The 25031-nt window shown below is 46.5% G+C and overlaps 1 protein-coding gene across 1 annotated transcript in view; it reads left to right on the top strand.

The window, feature by feature from the left end:
• Positions 1 to 3189: 3189 nt before the first annotated feature.
• Positions 3190 to 25031, top strand: part of GPR50 (G protein-coupled receptor 50) — a 73836-nt gene continuing 51994 nt past the window's right edge. The window contains exon 1 of the mRNA XM_084640138.1: positions 3190 to 3389. Within this exon, the coding sequence (XP_084496264.1) occupies positions 3215 to 3389 (175 nt within the window). The 5' untranslated portion in view covers positions 3190 to 3214. The remainder of the gene's footprint in view (positions 3390 to 25031) is intronic.

Here is a 25031-nt window from a genome sequence, read left to right as displayed (position 1 = left end):
GGAAGACTCAGTCCTCACTTGCCTTTATTGGCAGGTGGGCTCCTTCTGACACCATCCCAGCAAAGCCATGATAAGTGCTGTGGCGGGGTGCACCCAAAGAAACAGGATTCAGAGTTAGCAGTCCATTGAGATGAATGGGACAGTTCACCCTTCTCAGAGCAATTGTTTCAGCCCCTCTGCAGTCTCAGGCAGACATCACTGCATCAGGTCACCTTTTTGAGGTTCTCTCCGCAACCGGAAAGCCTGGAGATCTATTTTTAAAAGTGAAAACCGAGAGACACATGACATCAGAGGACTCCAGGAACTGGGGCCCTAGGCACATGTCTATAGCTAGAGCCTATGCCTTAATCTAGCCCTGGGCCTGAATCTCCTGATACAGACAGGGCTAAGGAGAGAAGCTAGCTGACAGCTTACCTCGCCCAGTCCCTGGCGAGAGAACAAGCAGGTGAGTAAATTAGACGGGGGCTTTGTTTGCACTGTGGATTTTGGGGGAATGCCACTGAACTGATTGTAGCCAGTTGGAGCACCAGTATAAACTGGCTGCCAGCCTTCCTATAAGACATCTGGACCTGCTGAGTTACCCGAGACTGTGCTAAAGATAATGGTAGCTGATGTGTGATAAAGCGTCCTCAACATCTGGAACCAGCAGTGCTGCCGTACCCCTGCTACAGCAACAAGCAGGAGATTCCAATAAAGGCCTCAGTTACTCTGAGTGAGCGCCTGGATACGTGTGGGGGAATTCCTTCTACTGACCTTTCAGGTACAAATGCTGCATGCTACAGGCTGTACAGCAAACAAAAACATGCGCTCAGATGGGTCAAAACTACTCTCTGTTTTAAAATCTCACCCCCCAAACGTCTGCACAGTCAAGTGTTGTGTGTCGTCTTTCCCCCCCCCCACCTCGCAATCACTGAGATACAATCTTTTCCATCTTGGTGAATCAAACACATAGTCTGGGTGGTGAAATGGGGAACCTTGGTGGAATGAGCACATTTTACCTTCTTTTGTTAAATACACTGTTAATTTAAGTAAGCCATGTCCAGTGTGTTTGGTACAAGATTGTAGGAACCTGAGATTTTGAAAAATCACCCATGATTTCCTTTAAACATGGGTTATAACTTAAACAAAAAGAAGGGGTTTGAGAGGTTCTTCATTGGTGGTTGTAGTTTATTCTGTGTACTTTTACATGGCCTTGTATTAGGAAGACAAAGTAAACACCTGTAAGGCCTCAGTCCTACAATGAGCTGCTGCTGACTTCAGGGGAGCTCCCTGCGAGCACAAGGGTCTGCCCACGTGCAGCTCATTGCAGGATCGGGGCCTAACACAAGACGGCACAAGGCAGGTCTGAAACCAGCATTAAAAAGTTGAGAGAGAGAAAATGAAAATGCCCTTTCATGGAGTCCTCGAGAGGATGCCCTTATGGAACTGCGCTTGCGAAAGGAGACCGCGTGGTGGCGCCATCTGACAGCTTTCCCACGCCCTGCGATTGGCAAAACTTTTTTTTTCCCAGCTGAGATTCCCACAGAATAACGGGAGTTGTCTCTGTCTTCCAGCCCCGTGTCCTACACCAGAGACCTCCAACTTCCTTGCAGACCACGTCTCTTGGCTGCCTCCCCTCCCATTCAGGGTTATCTCCCCATCTGTTCACAAGCCCATAACGTCCCTATGGGCCACTCTCCAGCAGTGATAACTGATTTCATATTCAGTTAGGTTCATGTTAAGGTCGCCCTAGAGCCAAGCCTTAGCACAACTGAGCGCGCCTGTGACTCAGTCCCTGGCTGGAAAAGAAATATTTCCCGCTGCCTTTTCATGAGAATGCTCAGTTGGAAGCAAGGAGAAAAGCCAGGGGTAGGTGACCGGGAAGAGTTTGGCGGGGCACCGTTTGGAGATCATAGAATCATAGAATATCAGGGTTGGAAGGGACCCCAGAAGGTCATCTAGTCCAACCCCCTGCTCAAAGCAGGACCAATTCCCAGATCTCCATGAGATCTCCATGTTAAACTGTTGGACAGTGCTTGGAACCTGAGATGCTCTCAGCTGGGAGCTACAGGGGCTGCATTCACTTCTCTGGTTTGCTGCAAATTCATCTCCGGGGCTGACTCTGCTAGTTCTTTCTCCCCAGGCCTGGGAACACACAGCCGAGCCCTCGCTGTGTCCAGGCCGATCCCAAAGGTTGCTGGGGTTACAAAGTCCAGCTCTTCTCCCGCACGGAGGAGTCGGTCAGCCCTGGGAGCGCTGGCCCACGGTGGAGGTCTCTCCGGCTTGGACCTGCTCTTTGCCGGGTGGCTGGGCCCACCTGTCCCTACCCCTGTGGTCGGTCCAGGCAATGTACCCTCTAATTTTTGACAGTCCGTCTGTGCAAAGAATGTCTTCTGTGCAAATTGTTGTGCTGATGGGCAGATCTTTGTGCCTGCCCTGTTTTGCCGTGTGCAGCGGGTTTGGGATTTGCGTGCACGCCCACAGCTTAGAGGGAACAGTGGTCCCAGGCAGATGGGTGCTCTTCTGTCCCCCCAGCTGGGGTCAGTACCAGGAAGCGGGGAAGGCGGCGGAGAACCGGGGCGCTCTGTATCCGACTGGGGCCAGCCGGGTCAGCCACCTTCCCAGGCAGGGAAGGGCCCCGGAGCAGCCGCTGCTCGGGGCCGGGCTGGGAGCCCGTGGCCGGCGCGCACCGCTGGGAGCGCACCACTCCCTGAGGAGGCGCACGGGGGCGTGGCACCGGCGCGCCCCCCTCCCGGGCACTGGGGCAGGTGTCAGCCCCGGGCCCGGCCAGGAAGCCCCGCCGTTGCGCACGGGGAGAGCGGCGACTCCCCGAGGGGGGCGGACACCGCGCAGGGGGCGGGGGGGTCCCCGAGTGGCGGGGCCGCGCAGGAGACAGGCCGGGCTTGGCTTGACGAAGGTGGGTGTGTGCGAGCGCCCCGGGCGGCGTGGGGCCGGAGGGGGGCAGGTGCCCGAGGCGAGGCGGGGGGCGCCCTGGAGAGGTGGGGGGACCTCTTATTTGGCTGAGCGCTCTGCCGCCAGCGTCTCTGTCCGGAGCGGGAGCTGGCAGGGGAGGGAACGGGCCGGGGGGGGGGGGAGTGATGGCTCCTGGCTGATGGGGTGGGACTGGCAGCCAGAGAGGATCCGGCAGCATGAAGAGCGGTGTCAGAGGCGGCGCTGCTCCCCGGGGAGGAGCCTGAGTTTGGGGGCTGGAGGGGCACCCCTGGGAGCGCTGCGCATGGAGCTGCCGGACGGGAACGGGAGCTGCCGGGACTGCAGCCCGGGGGCTCGCCCGTCCGCCGGGGCCACCACCGCCTTGGCCGCGGTGATCATCTTCACCATCGTCGGGGACCTCGTGGGCAACGCGCTGGTGATCCTGTCCGTGCTGAGGAACAAGAAGCTCCGCAACGCCGGTGAGTTCCGCCGGGCGCTGGGGCGCACGGCGCTGCGCCTTCAGGTGCCGGGCCAGCCTGGGACTGGAGCTGCTCCGACCTCCGCGCGGGGCTGCCCCTCCAATCCCGGGGCCTCAGGAGGAGGCACTCGGACCCCTCTCCCCCGGCTACGTGTGGGGAGTAAACTCCCGGAACCCCTGGGCCATCTGCCGGGGGGCCTGGCGGCTCCCAGTCTGGAGCTGCGGGGAGCCCGGGGGACGCGCACTGGAACTTTGCGAACTCTTCCGCAGCGCCGAGCCCCGGGGTGTGCTCTGCGCCCCTGCACGGACGGAGCCGGGACTCAGCCAGGGGGGCGCTTGGCCTCAGGGAGCTGCCCGTGTTTCAGATCCACCCTGCGTCCCCGAGGCAGCAGGAGAATCCCAAGGGCAAGAGAAATCGTCTCACCCCAAGCCCGAGGCTGCTCCGCTTTGCAGCGGATGGGAGTTTGGGTACTGACTCCCCCACCGGCGCAGGACCGGCCCCTTCGCGCTGCAGGTTCTTTCCCCTTTGCCTTCACTGTGGCTATATTTTTGGGGCTGATTGCTCCCAGCTGTTACCGCTACCGAGCCCTCAACCAGCTCCGGGATTCCTCTGGGATCCTAAATGCGAGGGGCATTTAGGATTTAAAAATAAAATGGAAAGCGAAACAAAGCAGCAATTGTGCCCTATTGTAATCCAGCTGCAGGGTGATTATCTGCAATTAGAGGAACTGCAGAACTAAAATTTGACAATGAAGGGTATAATCAATTTCTTCCTTGGGATTATGGTTTTAATTGGGGAGCGAAACTAGTCCAAATCCTTTATTCTAATTAATACTCTGCATCTGCAATCTCTTCAAGTCACTGAGCACCACATTATTTCACTAAGATACAATCACATCAAACTTTCAGGGCTTTTTCCAAGTTGGCATAGCTCAATGTATCACTTTCCCTGACTTCCTATGTGCAAAGCTCAAAGTGTCTATTTAACATGATGACCTGATCCTGCTTCTAGTGAAGTCAGCTGGAGGAAAAGAAGCAGGATTGGGCCCTCACTTTGTGTGATTAAAATATTAAATACTTGTCACTTGTAGCATTTTTCACCGGTACTCTTTAAAATGCCTTGCAAAGAATGTGCCTGTGACTATCCCAGGCTTCTTAGCTGATGAAAAGGAGATGGGGATCAAGGTAACACAGCTAGTTTGTGACAGTGGAGGAAATAAAACTCAGGAGTCCTGACTCTCTGCTCTGTGCCATTTCCATTAGACTGTGCTGCACCTGAGTTACAAACTTGCTTTTCTTTCTCATGTTGCATTTTGTCTTCAGACGGCTCAGAACTTTTTTCCTTTCTGTCTCCCAGGGATAGCTGCAAACAAAGGACCCAGTCCTGCAGCCATAATTTTGGTAAAACTCTCATTAACTTGAATGGGAGTTGTCAAGGTTCCTTCCCCACTCTGAACTCTAGGGTACAGATGTGGGGACCTGCATGAAAAACCCCCTAAAGCTTATTTTTACTAGCTTAGGTTAAAACTTCCCCAAGGTACAAACTATTTTACCTTTTTTGCCCCTGGACTTTATTGCTGCCACCACCAAGCGTCTAACAAATATATAACAGGGAAAGAGCCTGCTTGGAAATGTCTTTCCCCCACAAATCCTCCCCAAACCCTGCACCCCCTTTCCTGGGGAAGGCTTGATAAAAATCCTCACCAGTTTGCATCGGTGAACACAGACCCAAACCCTTGGATCTTAAGAACAATGAAAAAAACAATCAGGTTCTTAAAAGAAGAATTTTAATTGAAGAAAAAGTAAAAGAATCACCTCTGTAAAATCAGGATGGTAAATACCTTACAGGGTAATCAGATTCAAAACATAGAGAATCCCTCTAGGCTAAACCTTAAGTTACAAAAAGACACAAAAACAGGAATATACATTCCATTCAGCACAACTTATTTTATTAGCCATTTAAACAAAACAGAATCTAACACATATCTAGCTAGATTACTTTCTAAGTTCTAAGACTCCATTCCTGTTCTGTTCCTGGCAAAAGCATCACACAGACAGACAGACCCTTTGTTCCCCCCCTCCAGATTTTAAAGTATCTTGTCTCCTCATTGGTCATTTCGGTCAGGTGCCAGTGAGGTTATCCTAGCTTCTTAACCCTTTACAGGTGAAAGGGTTTTTCCTCTGGCCAGGAGGGACTTTAAAGGTGTTTACCCTTCCATTTATATTTATGACAGGAGTCTTGCCTGAGAGAGAACTGCAAGATTGCTCTCAATATGAGCATGAACACATGCGATCTGGGAGGCTGGGGTGCAAAAAAAGAGGGATCATGAAAAAGAGAGAAGTCCCATGGCAATTGTAAACACTTGCTGGTAGGACCCTGCTGTACATGTAGTTAGCATACTTGATCTTCACTGCAGTTGGTAATAACCAAATAAATGGGGAGTAAAGATTTTTCCAGTTGCTTGTCACTGTATACTTTGAACGCCGTATTGGTGGTTTTAAAACCCTACTTCCTTGACACACATCTGCGTTCAATCTCCATGACTGAAACCACTTTTCATGTTTTTTTAAATGGCAAGAAAACTAGCAAAATCAACACCAGTATCAGTAATGTCTAAGTGTGGCATTTATTGTTCCTGGGGTCCATTAGTTTGGTGAAAAGAGCTGGCTATAAATGGTTCTGCAGTAACTCTGTGTATTCCTTGCGTTGGCTCTTAAAAATGCACCATTGTGTCTGTTTCTGTAGAGGGAGCGAAACAACCTCTAGCTCTGCAGCTAGTAAAATATTTTAGATATCAAGTCGCCACTACTTGCAATGTGTTCAAGAAAGTCATTCATAACGTGGGGACACTTTTTACCTCCATGATCTCTGTGTAAATCTGGAGTAACTCAATAGAGATCAGTGAAGTTACTCTGGAATTAAAATGGTTTAATGGCAAACAAAATCTGGCCCAGACATCCACTCTATATGAAAACATTGCACCAGGCTTATGTGAGTTTAAGTATTCAGTTGACTTAAGTTTGGTTTCCAAATCTGATCCGTGTTCATGGGAAGGGACAATAGAGAATGCTTTTTATAAAAACTTGATAATCAGTAACTTGTATGTTCTGAGTAGAATGATAGAGGTGTGAAATTCAATCACTTGATTGCATTTCAGATTTTAAGAGGCCCTTTCTAGGAAAATCGAGGTAAAACAGAATCTAAATATGAACACATAGAGGTTTTTTCATTAAGTGATAATGGGGAATATTTCCAAACCTTAATGATTCTCAGGAGCTCACTGCTTTAAAAATAAGACAGAGGGATCTACTGTTAATAAATCCCATGAAAATAACCCTCTTCATTAACCGTATTAAGTTTTTATTAAATTGTTTTATAAACTGAAATCAGAACATGGCTAGTATAGAATCAACAGATGTAACTTTGGAGCAACAACTGATTGCAGGGGACAAGTTCTGCACTCCCTCATGAGTACTATTGCCATTGTAGTGAGTGGGTCTGATCTTCATCCCATTTGCAATGAATGGCATAAATCTGGAGCAACTTTGAAGTCAAACAGATATAAACAGTGTGAGTAAGTGGAAAACCTGGCCCCTACTTTGTCTGGCTATATCAAAAGAAGGACAGGAGATACTTCACATGGGTTTAATCAGGCCGCAACTTTATTATTAGACGTCTGGGAGTACCCGGCAGAGAAAAGTGTACAGTGCAAGTAACTCCGTGTTCATTCAATGATTACCTGGTGGCTTCTGCCAGCTCCCCTTCATTTTCCATCCACGTCCCTCAGCCAACCCACAACCACCTTATTATCCACCCTGCCTTGTAGAAGGGTTAAGGTGGGCTATAAGAAAAGGGGCTTGGCTCCCTGCTGTGCCAATCGTTGGACCCCGAACCACCCTACCTGGTTCCATTCCTTTAACCAACACCTCCTTTTTATGTCCTTTTCCAAGCCATTTGTCCGCTCACTGGATGCTTTCTCTATGGAGTACCTGCACTGGACATCCGCCCCACACTTACAAAATAAGTTGCAACATAGCCTACCCCCTTTCCTTCTCACTGTAATAAGAACTCCCGGAAAACTCGTAGGGAAGGTGAAAAAACCCCACTCTGCCTAGATCAATCTGGTGGTGAGGGAAAAATTACTCCCCAGCCCCCACTAGAAAGGAGCGACTAGCGCGATACCCATGGCAGGTCCTAAGCAAACCTGCTAGTCGCCATCTTAAGGGGAGGGAGGGTCGGTGGGTGCTGCTTTGCCCACTGCATGGAGAAAGGGTGTCTAATGCCTGGGCTTGCCCCTTTTAAGGCCTTCTGCACTTACATTCCCAGGGGATGAGTTAGCATCACCCTCACCCCACTTTTCTGCAGCAGTTTCTGACCTCCTTCCCTCCCCCCACCCAAAGCACTGCTACCTTCCTCCAGCAAGCCCAGACAAAGTCAGCGTCCCCACCCCCTTCAGGTGCAGTGTGGTCATTTCCATGGTGATAGTCCCACTGTAGCCCTAACAGAGACCTCTAATCATTATGAACTGAATATATTTAGACTGTGACAACTACAAAATAGTGACAAATGGTTCCACCAGCCTCCGGCAGGTGTGTATTAAAAATTCTCTCTTGCACATTCCGTTGGCTTGATAACATTTGAGCTGAATGTGGATGAAAACTTTTGCTAAAGGAGCATGTTCTTCAGGCTGAAGCTCCAGTAGTACCCATCTCCAGCTTTCTTGAACACGCTAAAAAATAATAGGGCATAGAGCCTAGTCCTGGGTTCCTTGAAAACCCAAACCTTCCACTGGCATCCCGAGGAGCTTTTCATGTATGAGAATGCAGGATTGGGCCCAAGACTGTAAATAGCCGAACCATTGTTTTTATTAGCAACGAGAAGCAGGAAGAAATATAATAACACGTCACTTTAGTACTGCGACGTGGCAAGAGGGCCGAAAAGTGCACTGTGCGTTTTGTAAACAGTTCTGGCTATCTAGTGACAAGGTGTGAGTTTCTGGTAGGCACTGTGGATCTTCTATTCTTGCTTTATCCCCCAGGCGTTCTCAAAAACGTGGTTAGCCTGTTAACTGTTGCCCTGCCAGTATCTTTATATTAATTCAAGATTCACCTCATCTTAGTTTCTGAGCATATTTTCCTATTTTATTGCCAATAAGCAATTTTCTTTGTTACCAGGGGCCCAGTCCTTCAGTTCTAACTCAGTCCTTAGCCTTACAACCTCCCCATCAATTTAAATAGCTGTTGTTCCTGGCAAGGACTGAGAACCTGATGCTGCAAAGACTTATATGAATAAGCCCTACTTATGTAGGAATTTGTAGGATCTGGCCCTAACGAGGGGCTGGAAGATCAGGTCTCTGATCCTCCCACAAATATATTCATTTATGTTCAAAGTTGGGGTTTAATTAAAAGAGTAGGTTGCAAATTAGCTAGACTTAAGGGTAGAGGGCTTATAAACTGAATTTGGTGGATGCCAGATATATTAGAACATAAGAGTGGCCATAATGGGTCAGATCAATGGTCCCACTAGCCCAATATCCTGTCTTCCAACAGTGGCCAACATCAGATACTTCAGAGGGAGTGAATAGACCAGGGCAATTTATCAAGTGATTCATCAGGTGTCGTCCAATCCCAGCTTCTATCAGTCAGAGATTTAGGGACACCCAGCATGGGGTTGCGTCCCTGACCATCTTGGCTAACAGCTGTGGATGGACCTAGCCTCCATGAACTTATCTAATTCTTTTTTGAACCCTAGTTACATTTTTGGCTTTCACAACATCCCCTGGCAACGAGTTCTACAGTTGACTGTGTTGTGTGAAGAAATACTTCCTTTTCTTTGTTTTTAAACCTGCTGCCCATTAATTTCATTGGGTGACCCCTAGTTTGTGTGTTATGTGAAGGGGTAAATAACACTATCCTAATTCACTTTCTCCACACCATCTGTGATTTTTATAGACCAGTATCTTATCTCCCCTTAGTCGTCTCTTTTCCAAGATGAAGAGTCCCAATCTTTTTAATCTCTCCTCATAGGGCAGCGGTTCCCTAGCCCTAATCATTTTTGTTGCCCTTCTCTGAACGTTTCCCGGTTCTAATGTATCTTTTTTGAGATGGGGCAACCAGAACTGCATGCAGTTTTCAAGGTGTGGGTGCGCCATGGATTTATATAGTGGCATGATGATATTTACTGTCTTCTTATCTATCCCTAATATTCTGTTAGCTTTTTTTGACTGCTGCTGCACATTGAGTAGATGTTGGAATGATCCCTGATGACTCCAAGATCGGTCTTGAGTGGTAACAGCTAATTTAGACCCCATCATTTTGTGTGTATTGGTGGGATTAGATTTTCCAATGTGCATTACATTGAATTTCAGCTGCCATTTTGTTGCCCAGTCACCCAGTTTTGTGAAATCCCTTTGTAACTGTTCACAGTCTACTTTGGACTTAACGATCTTGAGTAGTTTTGTATCATGTTCTAACTTTGCCACCTCACTGATTACCCCTTTTCCCAGAACATTTATGAATATGTTGAACAGCACTGGTAAGTGTAGGTTCAGTAGCAAGGTCTCCATTGAAGTTGCTCGTATGTGGTGGTGGGAGAATTGGGTCTAAGAAGTACTGCTCAAGCCGGCAGCTCCTAGGATATCCTAGAGCATAACCCAGTGTCAGAAATGAGAGCCAGCAACTGAGCCTGGGACTAGCTAGCTCAGTCTCCAGCCAGACCAATGAACACAGGTGAGCTCCAGCAGAACTGCCTGATTGGCTGGGGGGAACCAGCAGGTGTGCTCGGAAGCACACCAGCAGCAGGTTGTTGCTTGCTGATCCATGCTTAAGCCTCTTCCAGCGATTGCTTCTATGTCTGTCTTGCTTCCAGCCTTGTTCCCTTGCCTGACTTCTGATTCTGGCTCTGACCCTTGGCTGTGTCTCCTGATTCCTGGCCCGGCTCTAACCACTAGGAAGAACTCTGGCTGTAACCACTAGGTCAGACTACCCATATCCAGGTTGCTGACACCCAGCCTCTACTGGACACACACACCCTGGGCTAGATTATAATTTACAATCTGCTCCGAGTTTGATCTAGTGTGCAGTTGCACCACCCCAGGAGCAGACCAGAGGCAAACTGTCACTCAGTCCCAGTTCCTTCCCTGGTGAAATATTTCATCCATTTCCTGAAGCTGCTTACTCCCTGCCTTTTCACCTGGCCAACTCCTCTGGACAGCAAGTTAGAGGGGCAGGGCAGAGCCAAGGCTCTTCCCACTGCCTGCCCCTCTCTGCTCCAGCCCTGCCCACTAACTAGGTAAGTTCATGGAGGATAGGGCCATCAATGGCTATTAGCCAGGATGGGCAGGGCTGGTGTCCCTACCCTCTGTTTGCCAGAAGCTGGGAATGAGTGACAGGGTATGGATCACTTGATGATTACCTGTTCTGTTCATTCCCTCTGGGGCACCTGGCACTGGCCACTGTCAGTAGACAGGATACTGGGCTAGATGGACCTTTGGTCTGACCCAGTCTGACCGTTCTTATGTTCTCACTCACAATGAGGTGCAGAGGATGAGAAGTTCCTGCTCTCATGCCAACAGCAGTTGCCCAGTCTGTGCAGTAAAGGGGGACCCGCTTCGCTATGCAGGGAGTGAAGTCTTACAGTCGAGCCCTCTACCAGTGGTGTTTGAAAGATACATGTGTGACAACAAAAGGAGCTGCACCTGTTCACCGTGGTCCCTGACACACTAACGACCTCGACAAAGAGCTGATCAGTATAGTTTATGCTATGACTCTTTTCTAGCAAATTCATGTTTTATTCTCTCTCCCCACTTCTGTATTTATAGTTACAAAAAAAATCACTATTATACACAGCAATGAATCTGTTTTTTTTTTGTAGATAGGTTTTTTTTAATTCACATCTTAATTTGCTTAATTTCATGATTACTGCGTAATTCTCACTCACACCTTTGCATCTGCTGAGGCAGCATGCAAATTTTTAGACGGGAGCTAAAGACTCTTGGGAAACTTTGTTGGACTGTGTGTCTAGTGCTATTGCTGTCTGCTGAGTATATTAGCCTCATGATCTATATTTGCAGCTCTCACTAACACTACAGGCCATTGCAAATGTGACTTTCCCCCTCACGTGTATCCCTCATGCTTCACGACAGAATGTTTGTTTGAAACGAAGATAGAAGAAGAAATGTCAAGCGCTGCAATGCACTGGTCCATTTCACTCTGGCTTTCTTTCTCTCTTCACTTATGTATCTTCCCCTTGTGTTGTGGGATGCTGATTGCCTTAGTTATGCAGTATCTGGCACAAAAAACCCCCACTCTCTTCAAAAGTACATGTACAAAAAGTACATGCCCTTCCACTGACCTATGAATGATGTTTGGCTAAATGTGTATTTGAACATTCACTTTCGAATCTGGGCACAATAATTCCTCTCTGGCCTACCAGAAAAGGGAATGGCACAAGTGTCACAAATTTAGTTCTGCTCTGAAAATTGATCGTAACAATGGCAACAAGATTCCATTTTACTGTGTCTCAGTGATGCTAGATTGCACTTTCTTAGCTTCCTGGTAAAAAGGTGTTTTGGGGTTTATTTTTTCGAACTCTGAGAGCGAAGCCGTTCTTTCTGGCTCATGTTCCATCATCAGAATGAAAAGACGCTGCCTGTCTTAATGTCAGTGAAAGCTCATTGGGTCAAATGATCATTGGTGTAGCTCCAATTAAATGAACTAGTTCAACCAATTTTTAATCCATTTAATATGGGCCACGGTGACTTTTGTGTAGTGCTAGTTTTTCATTATCAGAATGTCATGTAAGATTAAATCAAATACCTTACCGAAGTCTCAAAATATTTGGCAGTACAGTTGCCTTTTAATCAACCAAACTTGTAACCTCATTAAAAAAAAATCATTTGTTTGACAAGACCCAATTTTCCATAAAACTATATTTATTGGCATTAATTCTGCTACCATCTTTTACTTCTTTGATAATTTCATCCCATATCAACCTTTTCGTGATTTTGTGCGGAATCCGTGAGCTTATAGTTTCCTGGGTTACCACGGGCAGACACAGAATTGGATTCTGTATCCTCTCCAGAAGTTGGTCACCCTCATTCTTGTTTTGCTTTGTTCTCTTTCCTTTGCTAGAGCTAAGTCTGAACAGGAGCACTGAGGCCATTCCCATTGAGCTTTGTGGCTTGAGCCCAGCCCTATCAAGGCCTGGCCTACACTCAGCTTTTGTGTCAGTAGAATTAGTTTGGATGGGATTGTGTGGGTTCTGTTTTTACAGATAGTTACATGGTAAGGTTTGTACCAGTGTATGCAGTAATACTGGTATAAGGCACCTTTATACTGGAGTAGCTTATTCCCCCTCATATATAGTAATAACTATACTGGTCTAAAGTGCCTTTTTTCCAATATAGCTGAGCATAACTTTGCCAGCATAAAGTGGTGCAACGTGTGTGGAGACAATATGCTGAGCCCACCTTCTGAGACCTCTGGTTTTCTGTCAGATGCCAAGTATTCATCCCAGGCACTCAGCAATGCCTAGTTATCTTTGGCGTTTGAACATGCCTTTCCGCAAAGCATTCTTCTCGGTTTTTGAGGCTGATATTCATAATGCAAATCACAATGGATGTTTCTTTAAACAAGTAAAGTCTGAGAGGGTTGCCAGTCTCCACAATGCTGCCCTGTGCCAGCTGCTAAATTGTGCTTAGGAGTGAAATATTATGCCCTAGGGATAGGCAAACCAGCCTAGTCCTCTGTTTGTTCCCAAACTGAAATGATTCCAAGTGTTGTGCTGGATTCAGATCCTTGTGGATAGAGGAGCTTGTCTCTCTCTCACTCTGGATTTGACTCCTTCTCTTCCTCTGTGTGACTTGTCCACCTTTGTCGCACTTCATAATCTTCCAACGTATCTTGTTTCCCTCTTCCTTCCTTTCTGCAGCAATGCAACAGGGCTTCCCATCTTTCCACCTAACCTATGTAGAGCATTACCGCTCCAATCCTCCGAGCCGCAAAAGGGGTTTGAGAGTCCCAGTCTTGCCCCTGAACAGACATCAGGTGCTACTCAGTCTGGATATTTACTTCCAGTGTCTAGCGAGTTTCCTTTAATATATTAAAACCCAGAGTTCTTCCTGGGAATGTTCCACATGTTGAAACAGGGCCCCTGAGCAGGCAGACTTGCAGTGACACCTAAATGAAGGGGAAATTAATTGAAGGCATTTTTGTTTTGGGTCTTTTGAAATGTGTTCCCTTGTAATTGTGGGGCTGCGCAAATAAAATGGGGTGCCCAGAGGCTGTGTTAGTGGGTCCCCAATTTGTAAAAGTGCCCGTTGTCTGAACTGTTCTCACCACCCTCCTCCCTTCATAAGAACAGAAGAATGGCCATACCGAGTCAGACCAGCAGTGCATCTAGGCCAGTATGAACCAACAATGGCCACTGCCAAGTGTGTCAGAGGGAATGATCAGAACAAGGCAATAACTGAATGATCCATCCTCTGTCATCCAGTCCCAGCTTCTGGCACTCAGAGGCTTAGGGATGACGCCCAGAGCATGGGGTTGCATCCCTGACCATATTGGCTTATGGCCACTGTTGGACCTATCCTTCCCACTTGTCTTTACTTCATGCTCTTTTCACCCTAACATAATCCAGGCGTTGCTATTGTTTTTATGACCCGGCTACTCGCATCTCTTGTGAAAGGTTTGCTCTCTGGATTCCTCCCCAGGGATTCTGATGGCCTTCCCACGCAAGAGCCCTTACTCTGAAAACCCTCTTTTAACAAGCCTGGTCTCTCTGTGTTCTATCAGTGATGGCTAGTCCCGTCCCAGGACCCATGGCAATTGAAGGGCTACTAATAAGGGCTGGGCTATGCTTTAGGCTTGTTGGGGAGGGAATGAGTACTTGGTGGATGCCCCAGCAAAGCCTGAATGTAAATTCCTCTTGTACAAACACTCCTGCTCCTTAAAGCTGCTGATCTGGTTTTGAATGACTGAGGGAGGCGTTGCCTTCTGAGGGGCTTGGACTGAACATTTCAAATGGAAATCCTGTTTGTCGCATGAATGAACTTTGTGCTGAATCCCAGATCCACGCCTCCGCTGTGTCAACTTTATTTATTGTCCCCTAAGGAAGGCACAGCCTTTTTTGGCAAACGATCTCTCCTCTTAGCCTGCTGGGTTTTCTTATGAAGCTCCACATGTGAAAGGAGAGCTTGGGCTTAGTGGGTGATGTGTAAGGGTTAGTTTGTCTTCTTCAACGCTTAGCCGAACAATCAGCTGGAGCGATCGTTTGCTATTTGGTTCATTCCTGCATGGCCACAAGGGCTTGATAGCCTGAGAGTCCAACATTGGAATAGACTTAATGAACGCACGTAATAGGGGGTCTGCCTCTGGGCTGCCTCCACCCCTTGGTTGTTGGAATTTTATCCCGGATGTTACAAGCCACCCGGAGAACGCTGGAACGTCTTGTGACAATGGCCCCAGTTGTCTGTAGACGGGAGCGACCATAAACATCTGCATTATAGATGAAGTCATTCCACTTTATGCCCAATATATGATGTTGGCATTTTGTGTGGAAAGCCTCCAGCTTTGCCCACTCTGAAAGGAGTAGTGTCCACGTTTCGCAGCCATACAACAGTACGGGGAGGGCACAGCTCGAATAGATCCTGACTGTGGGTTAGTTTAGTTTAACTTATTCTCCTTTAGACCTGCTTCCAGCCCTGGTATCGATTATAAAGGCGCCTCAGAGGGTGTAACTACCACACAGAGTGGGACCTGGAAGAAGGGATGTATCAAAGTCGGACGGGGCTTCTCCTTTTCGCTCATTGAATCGTGATGATAAGTAGTTTCGCTGACCTCAAATGCTCAGATATCATGAGACTGTCTAAAAATCATGAAATATTGAGGTTTTAGGTTGCTTTTTGTTTCCAAGCCTGTAGGGTTCATGTTTTCATTTTTTTTCTTTGTAACCATGATGACTAGAAACTCTTGTTATGGAAGCTGGGAGTCCTGTGAATCACATGATTCCACCAGCTAGAGCTTTAAGAAAAATGCCCAATATTGCAAGACTCACAATCCAATGGCGAAAGCTGGCAACTCTAAGTTCTAGACCTTTGTGATAGGCACTGTCCAACCTTAATAATCTGTGTAGGAGACTCTTGGAGTCTAATTTCTATCACCTTGCTCACTGCCTCTGTATTTGTCCCTGAATGCCTCATTGAGGATTTTATTTCTGCAGATATTTTCCTAGAAAGAATTACAAATTTAATCTTAATGGGGTAAGTTAATGCATTTAATGTAACTCTAGCTAAGATTTTAACAATTGGAGTACTGGTATGTATTTACACAGTGGGCAGGGTACTTGATGGATACAGCCTCTACTCCCAAGACCTTGCAGTCTGTGGCCCTGATCCTACAAAGGTACCTCACAATAGGTGGTGGCTGGCTGCCCTCTGCTCCTAGTGAAGTCAATGAGAGGATGTATTGAGTTCCTTGCCGATTTGGGCCCTGCCCTAGATGGTGCCCAGACACAAAGGGCCATTGGAAGGAAGACTGAGACAATTGTCACTTTAAATCCTTATTTGAGTTATTTATTTATTTACTAAAACAGGGCCAGTACCTGCTCTTGGATACAACATAATCAGACAAATCTAATTTCCAACAAGCTGTATTAAATGGCTCTGAAAAAGGCCAGAAGCATGTATAACAAGGATGCATTGGCTAGTGCCTGCTCAGTTACAGAGGCTTAACCGACTGACATACGTTATGATCTGTCCTGCAGATGCGCGTCTCTGGGTTAGTCGGATTAAATAATTCTGACCTCAGAGTTATCAGTTACTTGGTTTGTAGTGCATTCAGTCCAGTTAACTCTAGCGAATCCAAGCCGAATAATCCTTGGGTAAGGTAATGGGGAGGAAACAAACCATAAAGCGAAGATATTTAACCTGCAATATTAACTTTCTGTTCTTTTGTTACTCGAGGGTTTTTTTTTTTTAATGTATTTCATAGAGTGGGAGGGAAAATGGTGGGAGTAACATTTGCTGTTGGAAATGTAACTAAGTCTAGACCCAAGAGAGGTTACAGAACAACCTCCAAGAATGAAAGCAACTCTGCTTCTGAATGCAAGGGGCCTCTGTTGCAGGGTCACCTGGATGTTGACATTATTCACCTTGCTTGGGCATGTTGCCTGAGTCTGTTGCACAAATGGCATTTTGAAGTGTTTTTGCTGCTGCCTGAGGCAGATCACTCCAGGGGGAAGGCATAGGGAACTATACAGAAAGGGGAAGAGAAAGGCATATTGCATTACTCTAAAGCTTCTGTTTCAGGGTTTAAGCCCATCTGTAACTATTGGAGATAAAGATTAGAGTTGTGAAAGGGTGTAGGTGGGAAATCCGATCATCACACATCTGCTTACTGTGCCGTTCTTACACGTTCTTCTGAAGCTTCTTCTGGACACTGTGTTAGGCTCCAGGTCTGAGCTACTTTGGTAATTCCTAGCCTTTAAAAGTCTCTTCCTAGTTCTGTAGAACATACCCATTACACACGGGCTATGGGGTCCAAATCCCAGTGTTTCTTTTTCTGGAAAACTTTCAAATGGCCTTATTGAACCATTCTGTTTTGATGATGCTCCAAAATATTAAATATCTATACAGAATACATCAGAACAAAACGAGTAAGGAAAATGAAATTCTCCATCTCAAATTGTTTTGGAACTTTTCCATTACATTTCATCAAAATTGACATGTTCCGGCAAAACACTTCAGGTTTGACTAAGTAGGATTTTCTGATGGGAAAACTGTTTCACCAGATTTTTCCACCAGCTCTGCTAGGGAGCATTTGAAAGCTTCCAGTCCCTACCTTGAGAAGCTGAGCCTTCCCCCAAGTCGCTGAACCAGTTCTGGCCTCACCTCTTCTCTGCCAGGAATTTACCCTCCCAACCTGGCCTTCAACCCTTCGCTTCTGGGCTCTCTCAGGCCAAGAAGCAGCAGTGAAGCTGGCAACATCAGTTAACACCAGAGGCCTGGGATAGAGGGTTGCTGGCCTTGAGATGGGGGGTGGTTCCATTAGCAAGGCCAGTCAATGGCAGAAGGACAAGGCCATGGAGTATGAGGCTGTCTGCCCACTATGAGCTGGTAAGGGGGAACTCTCTCTTGAGAAATACGATGGAAGAGGTAGGGGTGGAGGGGCACCAGGTGGCAAGGTCTTGTGAGGGGGAAGGGGCACTGCAGAACGTGGAGAGCAGGAAGGCTCCCTCTCAGGGTCCCACGGTTTGAGAGAGGGTGGGATTGTGGAGAAGTGGCACTTCCCCCTGGTTGGTGAAATACTTTCCGAGGAAAGTCCGGTGTTGATCTTGGTTGGTTTAAAGGAAAATTGATTAGACAACATTCAAAATATTCACTCTCAGATTTGAATAATGTTGAAATAATGTAAATACAGTTTTTTTCAGAACCCACTGGTGTTCCATGACAATGCCAGCTATTTATCTGCTGGTATTGCCAAGCACGTACCCTGAAGCCAACATGCAATGGTCAGGGCTCAGTCTCCAAGCTGCACAGAGCCCTCTACTTCCACTGCCTACATTACAAGTTGAGGGTGGGCAGGACTTTGATGCCTGTCAGCCAGTCTTCCGTTTTCCAATTGAATGTCTAAGTGGCTAGTGTCTAAATTTAATTGTTTTACTTCAAATTAAGTCAGTTTCTTTTTTCAGAGCCCAGTTCCTGGGATCTGCTATAGTGACTTAAGGAGAGACATGAAAACAAAATGCATTCAGTAGTGTTTAGTCTAGGCTGGCATGGCTGGAAAGTCTGGGCTCTGTAGCCCCCATTCCATCCCCTCTCCTTCCCTCCCCTTCCACATCTCCTACTCTGCCTTTTGCTAGAGGGCAGATGATTCTCATGCTAACAGAATCCATTCTTGTTGAGCTAAAAACAAAGCCTTTGAGAATGAATACATCTTAACCTGAATAAATGAGCAGGGTGATCTCAGGGTGAACATCAGGAAAACTCATGAAGGGTAGATGGGGGGTGGAACTAACAGTTCTTCTTTCATTCATTCATGGTTCAGATCTCTCTTCTCTAGAGCCTCCTGGAAATAGTAACCATTACCTCTAAGCTGCTCAGTGCTCAGTTGTACAATGAGCATATAAACTAATATATATGGAGAGAGTGCACTTTATGTGAATATAGCTATATCTTGTAACCAGGGAATATGTTCTGGCCTAGCGAGAGATAGATTGAATGATGAGAAACCTTTCCCCTCCAACCTCTAATATGCGAGGATAGACCAGCTGCAAGTCTAGCAAATATATCCCTAGGTAGACACATTTGTATCTTATCAATAATTAAGTGTTTTGGCTAATCAAGGCTGAATCATCTCCAGGGACACCCTGACATCAGCATTCCCACTACACCCCCCCGCCTCCAACCGCTCTGCACAGCCAGCACGAGGGTCCTGGGAGCAGCTGCAGGAGCAATGTGGCTGCAAAATAGCAGTGGGGAGGGGCACCTGAACGCATGCCACCAGATTTGCGCGGCTCTGCTAATCAAGTGCACAGCATATGAATCACTCCTGGACAGCTGCCTAACTGCGCAGCTTAGCGGGAACAGAGGTGCTGTTATATGTGGCTACCTAGATCAGCCTGAATCCTAGGTTAGACAAGGCCTTTGAGAGTAGTGTGGAGGTGTAAGTAAAGGGAATGAAGCAGAGGAGATCCTGGAGGACAGTCCTCAATACAGTCATTTTACGTAGTCTCTAAAAAGTTTGAAACTGATACATAAAACCAACTGGAATGGGCAAGCAACAAACAAGCCCTTTACAAAGTACTGGTCCTCTCCAGCCTCCCTTGTGCAGATCCCCACCTCCCTAGCAGTCTCTTGTCCCTTCTACATATCTGTGTTTATTGATATACCAAGAGACACATTCCTTCCAAAGCACATGGAATTCTTAGGGTGGACCATTAATCTTATGAATTGTTCGTGTGTAGCCATTTCTACCTCTTCAGCTTAAAACTGGGTCACAAGAGTGTTTCCTCCTTTCAAAGGCTCAGTCTGTTAATAGAACCAAGGGCAATTGCAGCTTTTTCTTTTTGTAAAGAGTTTGGGGTCCCAAGTACCAACAAAACTGGGCAGCGAATAGAACTGACTTAGGTGGTGGTTTGACACCTCCCCCCACGCTATCTCTATAACGTTCATAATAATAATATCTAGTTCTTTAAATAGCACTTTCCATCAGTAGATCTCCAAGCACTTTACAAAGGAGGTCAGTATCAGTCCCTCAATTTTACAGATGGGGAAACTGAGGCACAGAGCTGAAGTGATTTGCAGCTCTCGAGTGACTTACCCTGTATCTTCACTAAGGGTGCTAACCAGCCCACTTTGCCATTGAAGAAGAACCTGGGCTCTAACTCACTCCCTCAGCTAGCCCGGCTTTCATGCACCACAAAAATTGGGTGACACGGTTTTGTGTGTGGATGGGAAGGGAAGGGGGGTTGGGGAAATACTCGGGTTAACTCTGTGGTGAAGAGTTCCCTTCCATTTGAGAGACAATCCAACAAATATTTACAAACATTGCTGCACTATAGTGGTACCTGGACTGTGATGATTTGAATGTCACAATTTGCCAGAAGCTGGGATTGGGCGACGGGATGGATCACTTGATGATCACCTGTTCTGTTCATTCCCTCTGGGGCACCTGGCACTGGCCACTGTCAGAAGACAGGATACTGGGCTAGTGAAACGAGGCAGGATAGGATGTGGAAAAGTGCCATTTTCAGAGCTGCTAGATGTAGCTGAACAGCAGATCCAAGAAAAGGTGCCAATGAGGGGAGACAGTTGGCAGTATCATACAGTTCTATATTTGGAAGCCCTAAGCCACCTTTTTTGTTTTAAGGGCTTCTGATTGGACTCGTTCAACTCCTGGACTCTTTGCTTCCCAAAGGAAGGTTTTAATCACGTGCTGCTGACTCCTTTTAAAGGAATTGGGTGTGATTTGAATTGGCAGGACGCGAAACGTTAAGTAATTCAGTGGCAGAGCTGCTCTCGTTCTGGCAGTCTGGATACAACCCCGCAGCAAGAACATTAATTTCCTCCCATTTACAGCATAGGAAAAGAAGGTTTCCTGTAGGTCACAGTGCCCTAATCGGTAAGTTCTGGAATCGGCACCTGAAAACTGTCCAAGAGCCAGCACCGAGCTCTTGAGTGATGTTTCTATCAAAAGGCTGGATGGTCTCCCTTTGGCTCTTAGCCTTTGTTCTGTTAGATCAATAAATAGAGGCATGTCCACAGCAACTTGTAAATCAAGGTTTATCTACCTGGGAAAAGTGACCAGCAGAACGAGAGCAGTATAATTTATACTACCATGGCGGTGCCGGCATTGCTCTAACTCCCTGTTTGGGCTCTTCACTTAAGAATACAAGTGACCTTTATTTCAGACTAACCCCACTGGAATGGAGTACTTGTGGCACCTTAGAGACTAATCAATTTATTTGAGCATGAGCTTTCATGAGCTACAGCTCACTTCATCGGATGCATACTGTGGAAAATACAGAAGATGTTTTTATACACACAGATCATGAAAAAATGGGTGTTTATCACTACAAAAGGTTTTCTCTCCACCCACCCCACTCTCCTGTTGGTAATAGCTTATATAAAGTGATCACTCTCCTTACAATGTGTATGATAATCAAGGTGGGTCATTTCCAGCACAAATCCAGGTTCTCTCCCCCCGCCCCCCTCCCCAAATCCACTCTCCTGTTGGTAATAGCTTGAGTGGGGTGGGGGGAGAGAAAACCTTTTGTAGTGATGAACACCCATTTTTTCATGGTCTGTGTGTATAAAAACATCTTCTGTATTTTCCACAGTATGCATCCGATGCAATGAGCTGTAGCTCACGAAAGCTTATGCTCAGATAAATTGATTAGTCTCTACAGTGCCACAAGTACTCCTTTTCTTTTTGCGAATACAGACTAACATGGCTGTTACTCTGAAACCCACTGGAATGGTCGCTTCTATCCCGAATAGCATCCATGTGGAGTTATAGCTGCCCCAGCCTACATTCTAGTTTTGCTGGGCAATTTCCCTGCGCAGCCAAGCTCCTACTTAAATCTTGCTGTGTTCTCTGCCTGAGACCAAACACACACAGCTGTGTAATGCAGAGCTCAGCTTCAGGGTTCGACTCCCTCTCCGTGCCTGGCATGGATCCCAGCAATGTGGCGGGTTGGTTCATTGGCATATTTGTGCCTTCCCCTCTGTTAGGGCTTGCAGGGCAGTGCTAGATGACTGGTCATCTTCCCTGCAGGTTCTCATATGTGGCATCCTTCAGGTGTCCTGCTTTGTCATTCAGCTCATTCACTGGGGCTGTGATGCACCTAGGGGAAACTGAGAGGTGTGTTGGGTTGCAGTGTTGTCAATATACTCCGCATACCTAGTGCTGTGTCTTTAATTCAGGGACTTTGGTCTCTTTGTTGCCCCTGTACCTTGTTTAGGTAAAGATCTGGATGAAAATAAATGGGCTGTGACACCACCTGAATAAGGCAGTGGGATGTACTACAGGAGTGGGTGGAGTTAGTCTACATAAATTGACTCAACCTGCCTTTCATCATTGAAGGTTCGATTGCATCCATTGCTGCTCCTGGCTTCTCAAATAAGTTTCAGTGGCCCAGGGTCCCTATCCATCTATTGCTGGCCAGGGTGCTCCTATCTAATGTGATCCTGGAAGCTATCATCCTCACCCTTGCCATCTCCAGATGCATTCTACGTAGGGTTAGCCTGAAGTCCACCTGAAAGCTTCAGCCAGTGCAGAGTGGACCTGCTCACCTCCAGTTGTTGTATATCCATCCCACGGGCCCTGTTCACTTCTGGGTGTAATTCCAGCCGGTGGTGGTCTTTAATCCCTGAATGTTCTGTGACGCTGTCACTTGCCGTATATCATGTCATGACACTTAAACTCCAGGATCCAAGAGCCTCCCAATTTTAACATTCCAGGACTCGTACCAGGGTCTCGGATGAGCATCCCCATCTTTGGAAATTATTTTCTATAGCAGCCTGACCTACGCAGGGTCTAGTGACCACTCAGGCATGGTGCACCACTCCCTTATTCTGCTTAGAACTGGATTATCTCCTAGTTTTGTATTTTAATGTGCAATGAAAGCACCGAGATGCCATGCTGATTGGCAAATACCCACATGAAACAAAAGGCTGTGTAACGTGTGAATGCTAGGTATCGAGCATACGTATGGGTTTGTATGTCTCACATGAGAGAATCTGTACATGGGCCCTTTGAGAATGATGAAAACTGAAAGGAATAAGGAAGAGAATTTAATGGAATGAGCCAGCATGACTATCTATCTCATAGACATCCCCAAGAGCTCAAAGTACTTGAGAATCTCTGCTCTAATGGAATCACAGGTGCCTCATGCTATTCTTGAAAAGAGGCAGCACAAAACACATCTGATTCAAAGCTTTTCGTCCTTCCTCTGAGTGGTAAATGACCCACTTTACAGCAGTCTAGCCATCTACTGAGAGGTATTTAAGGTGGCAAAAGAAGAAGAATAGGTTAACAATCAGAGTGAAAATTCAGTGCAAAGTTAATGCCAGGATGCCACGAAGTTGAAATCTAGGCAAATTATATGTGTTAAAGTAGTTTCAGGCCCCAAACCTAGCCCTTGAAGCCCCGCACAATTTTGTGCTTTTGAATGTATATGTCTGTCTGCTAGAATGTTCTTCACTGCTCTGTTGCTGCATGGAAAGACCATTTAGAAACTTGCTGTTCAGGAGAAAAACGTGTAACAAAAACTGTGCACCAAACAAACGTATATTTTTCTCTCTAAATGATGGTGTTGCAAGTAACAATAGTAGGTGAAACACTGTTGGACAGAAGTGATTCTTAAATTGCTGTCTAGTTATGTGATGTTCGTATCTTCAGTGCCAATGATATGAGAGCCTGGATAATCTTGAAATACAGGCCAGGAATACTTCTTCCAATCAGAACACATCTATATTAGAAATTCAATACCTCATGTTTATGATTTGTAGAAGGCTTGTTGTGAAGGTGACTAATTTTTCTCATACGGCTCTTGCAGGGTGACTACAGCTTGTGTTCTGTAATGGTTAATTTATAATCTTCATTGTGGTTATGATGTGAGTAGTTGGGAGGGAGGAATACCCATCAAACGGAAAGAAGAGGTACAGATTCTACAGCACCATGTTACTTATGCTCAGGTAGAACAACTTGTTTTGCTACAGAGATTCCAGAAGACCAAAGGCCAAATTCTGGGTAATATTCTCCCCTCTGGCGGTGCAAGTGACTTTTGGCTGGGGTAAGAAAATAACCAGGGGAGGGAGCTTTTCACCTCTTCGGTCTGGTCCCCAGCATCACTGGAACCCTATGAATTTGTCTCTGCCAGGGGAGGGTGAGAAGCAGGTGATCATAGAGCTTCCCCCAGCTCTCCTGCAATCTGTATGGCTCTCTGGAGATCACTTGGGTTCTTTGACTGTGTGCATGCTAGGTCAACCTCTCCTTCTGCCCCTGCTTGGGGAGGTGCTGGGTGTCAGGCAGACAGAAAGATGATCAGGAAGCTCTGCAGCTCAGATCTTGTGGTGTCCTTTCTGTTATGCATAGTGTGGGAGAGAGGGCTAGCACAATGCTTGTGCTGTGGCTTACTCTCTACCTAAGCTATGAATGTTTCAGGGGCAGCCTATATTGTGCCTTGGGTTGGCTCTCTGCACAGGGGTGTTGCTGTCTGTGGGCTCTCAGTATCAATAATCGCTGAGACCAGAACTTGTCCAGTTATTCACATCCAGGCAGGTATTACCCCTAGCCTCAATATGTGGTGTTCATGCCAAAGGAAAACACCATGACAATGGGCATTACCTGACACAGTTGGCAGTCTCAGCGGAAGGATAAAGACTGAGTAGGCCTGGTAACCTGAACTTCTAGCGATGGTCTCTGTGGATAATACAGGCACACTGCTGCAAGGCAATGTGAAGAAATTTGCACTGCTGTTGACTATGCTATCTGTGGATAAACAGGACATCATTCTCCAGCACTGTGCAGCTGGCATCTTTCGTGAGTATTAAATTAATTGGCTTAAAAAAATAGCCAGTTGTAAAAAGTCTGAGTGATCCAAATACCTCAGCTATCTAGAGAAAGGCTACCCAAGGTATTTGTTTGCTGCTGAGTCCACATGCCACAAATGTACTGTAGTGCAGAACCGCTGTAATAATGGGGGTATTAATACTCTGACGTTGGTGTATTTTTGGTGTCAGGCTATATGGAGAGGATAGGTTGGCAGTCCATGCTGCTGTAACTTCCATTTCAAATTGTATTAATTTCTTTACAATTGACCTCCCTGTTAAAATTCTGTTTATTAAATGATTCCCCAAACTTTGGAAGTCTAGCTGTATTCCGGAACTCCTCTTAATTCAGCATAGGCTTTCTTGAGTCTCCCTACATGGTCTGTGATGCCAAGTATTTTACAATTCATCAGGCATCATTCCAGTAACTTCCCACGTCTGAAATACCGAAGGGTCACCTAAATATGGTAGGGCAGCGTAAATGTTAACTCTCTGATTTCAGTAATGGGCACCCTCCGAGGAAGAGCCTATTTCAGTTCTTTAGGTCAAGTCTTTTAGACTCTACATTTATTCTGTGTCTTCCGAATACC

This window comes from Lepidochelys olivacea, assembly GCF_965140295.1.
Source record: "Lepidochelys olivacea isolate rLepOli2 genome assembly, chromosome: 9".
NCBI classification, from domain to species: domain Eukaryota; kingdom Metazoa; phylum Chordata; order Testudines; family Cheloniidae; genus Lepidochelys; species Lepidochelys olivacea.
This window is presented reverse-complemented; position numbering and strand designations above follow the sequence as displayed.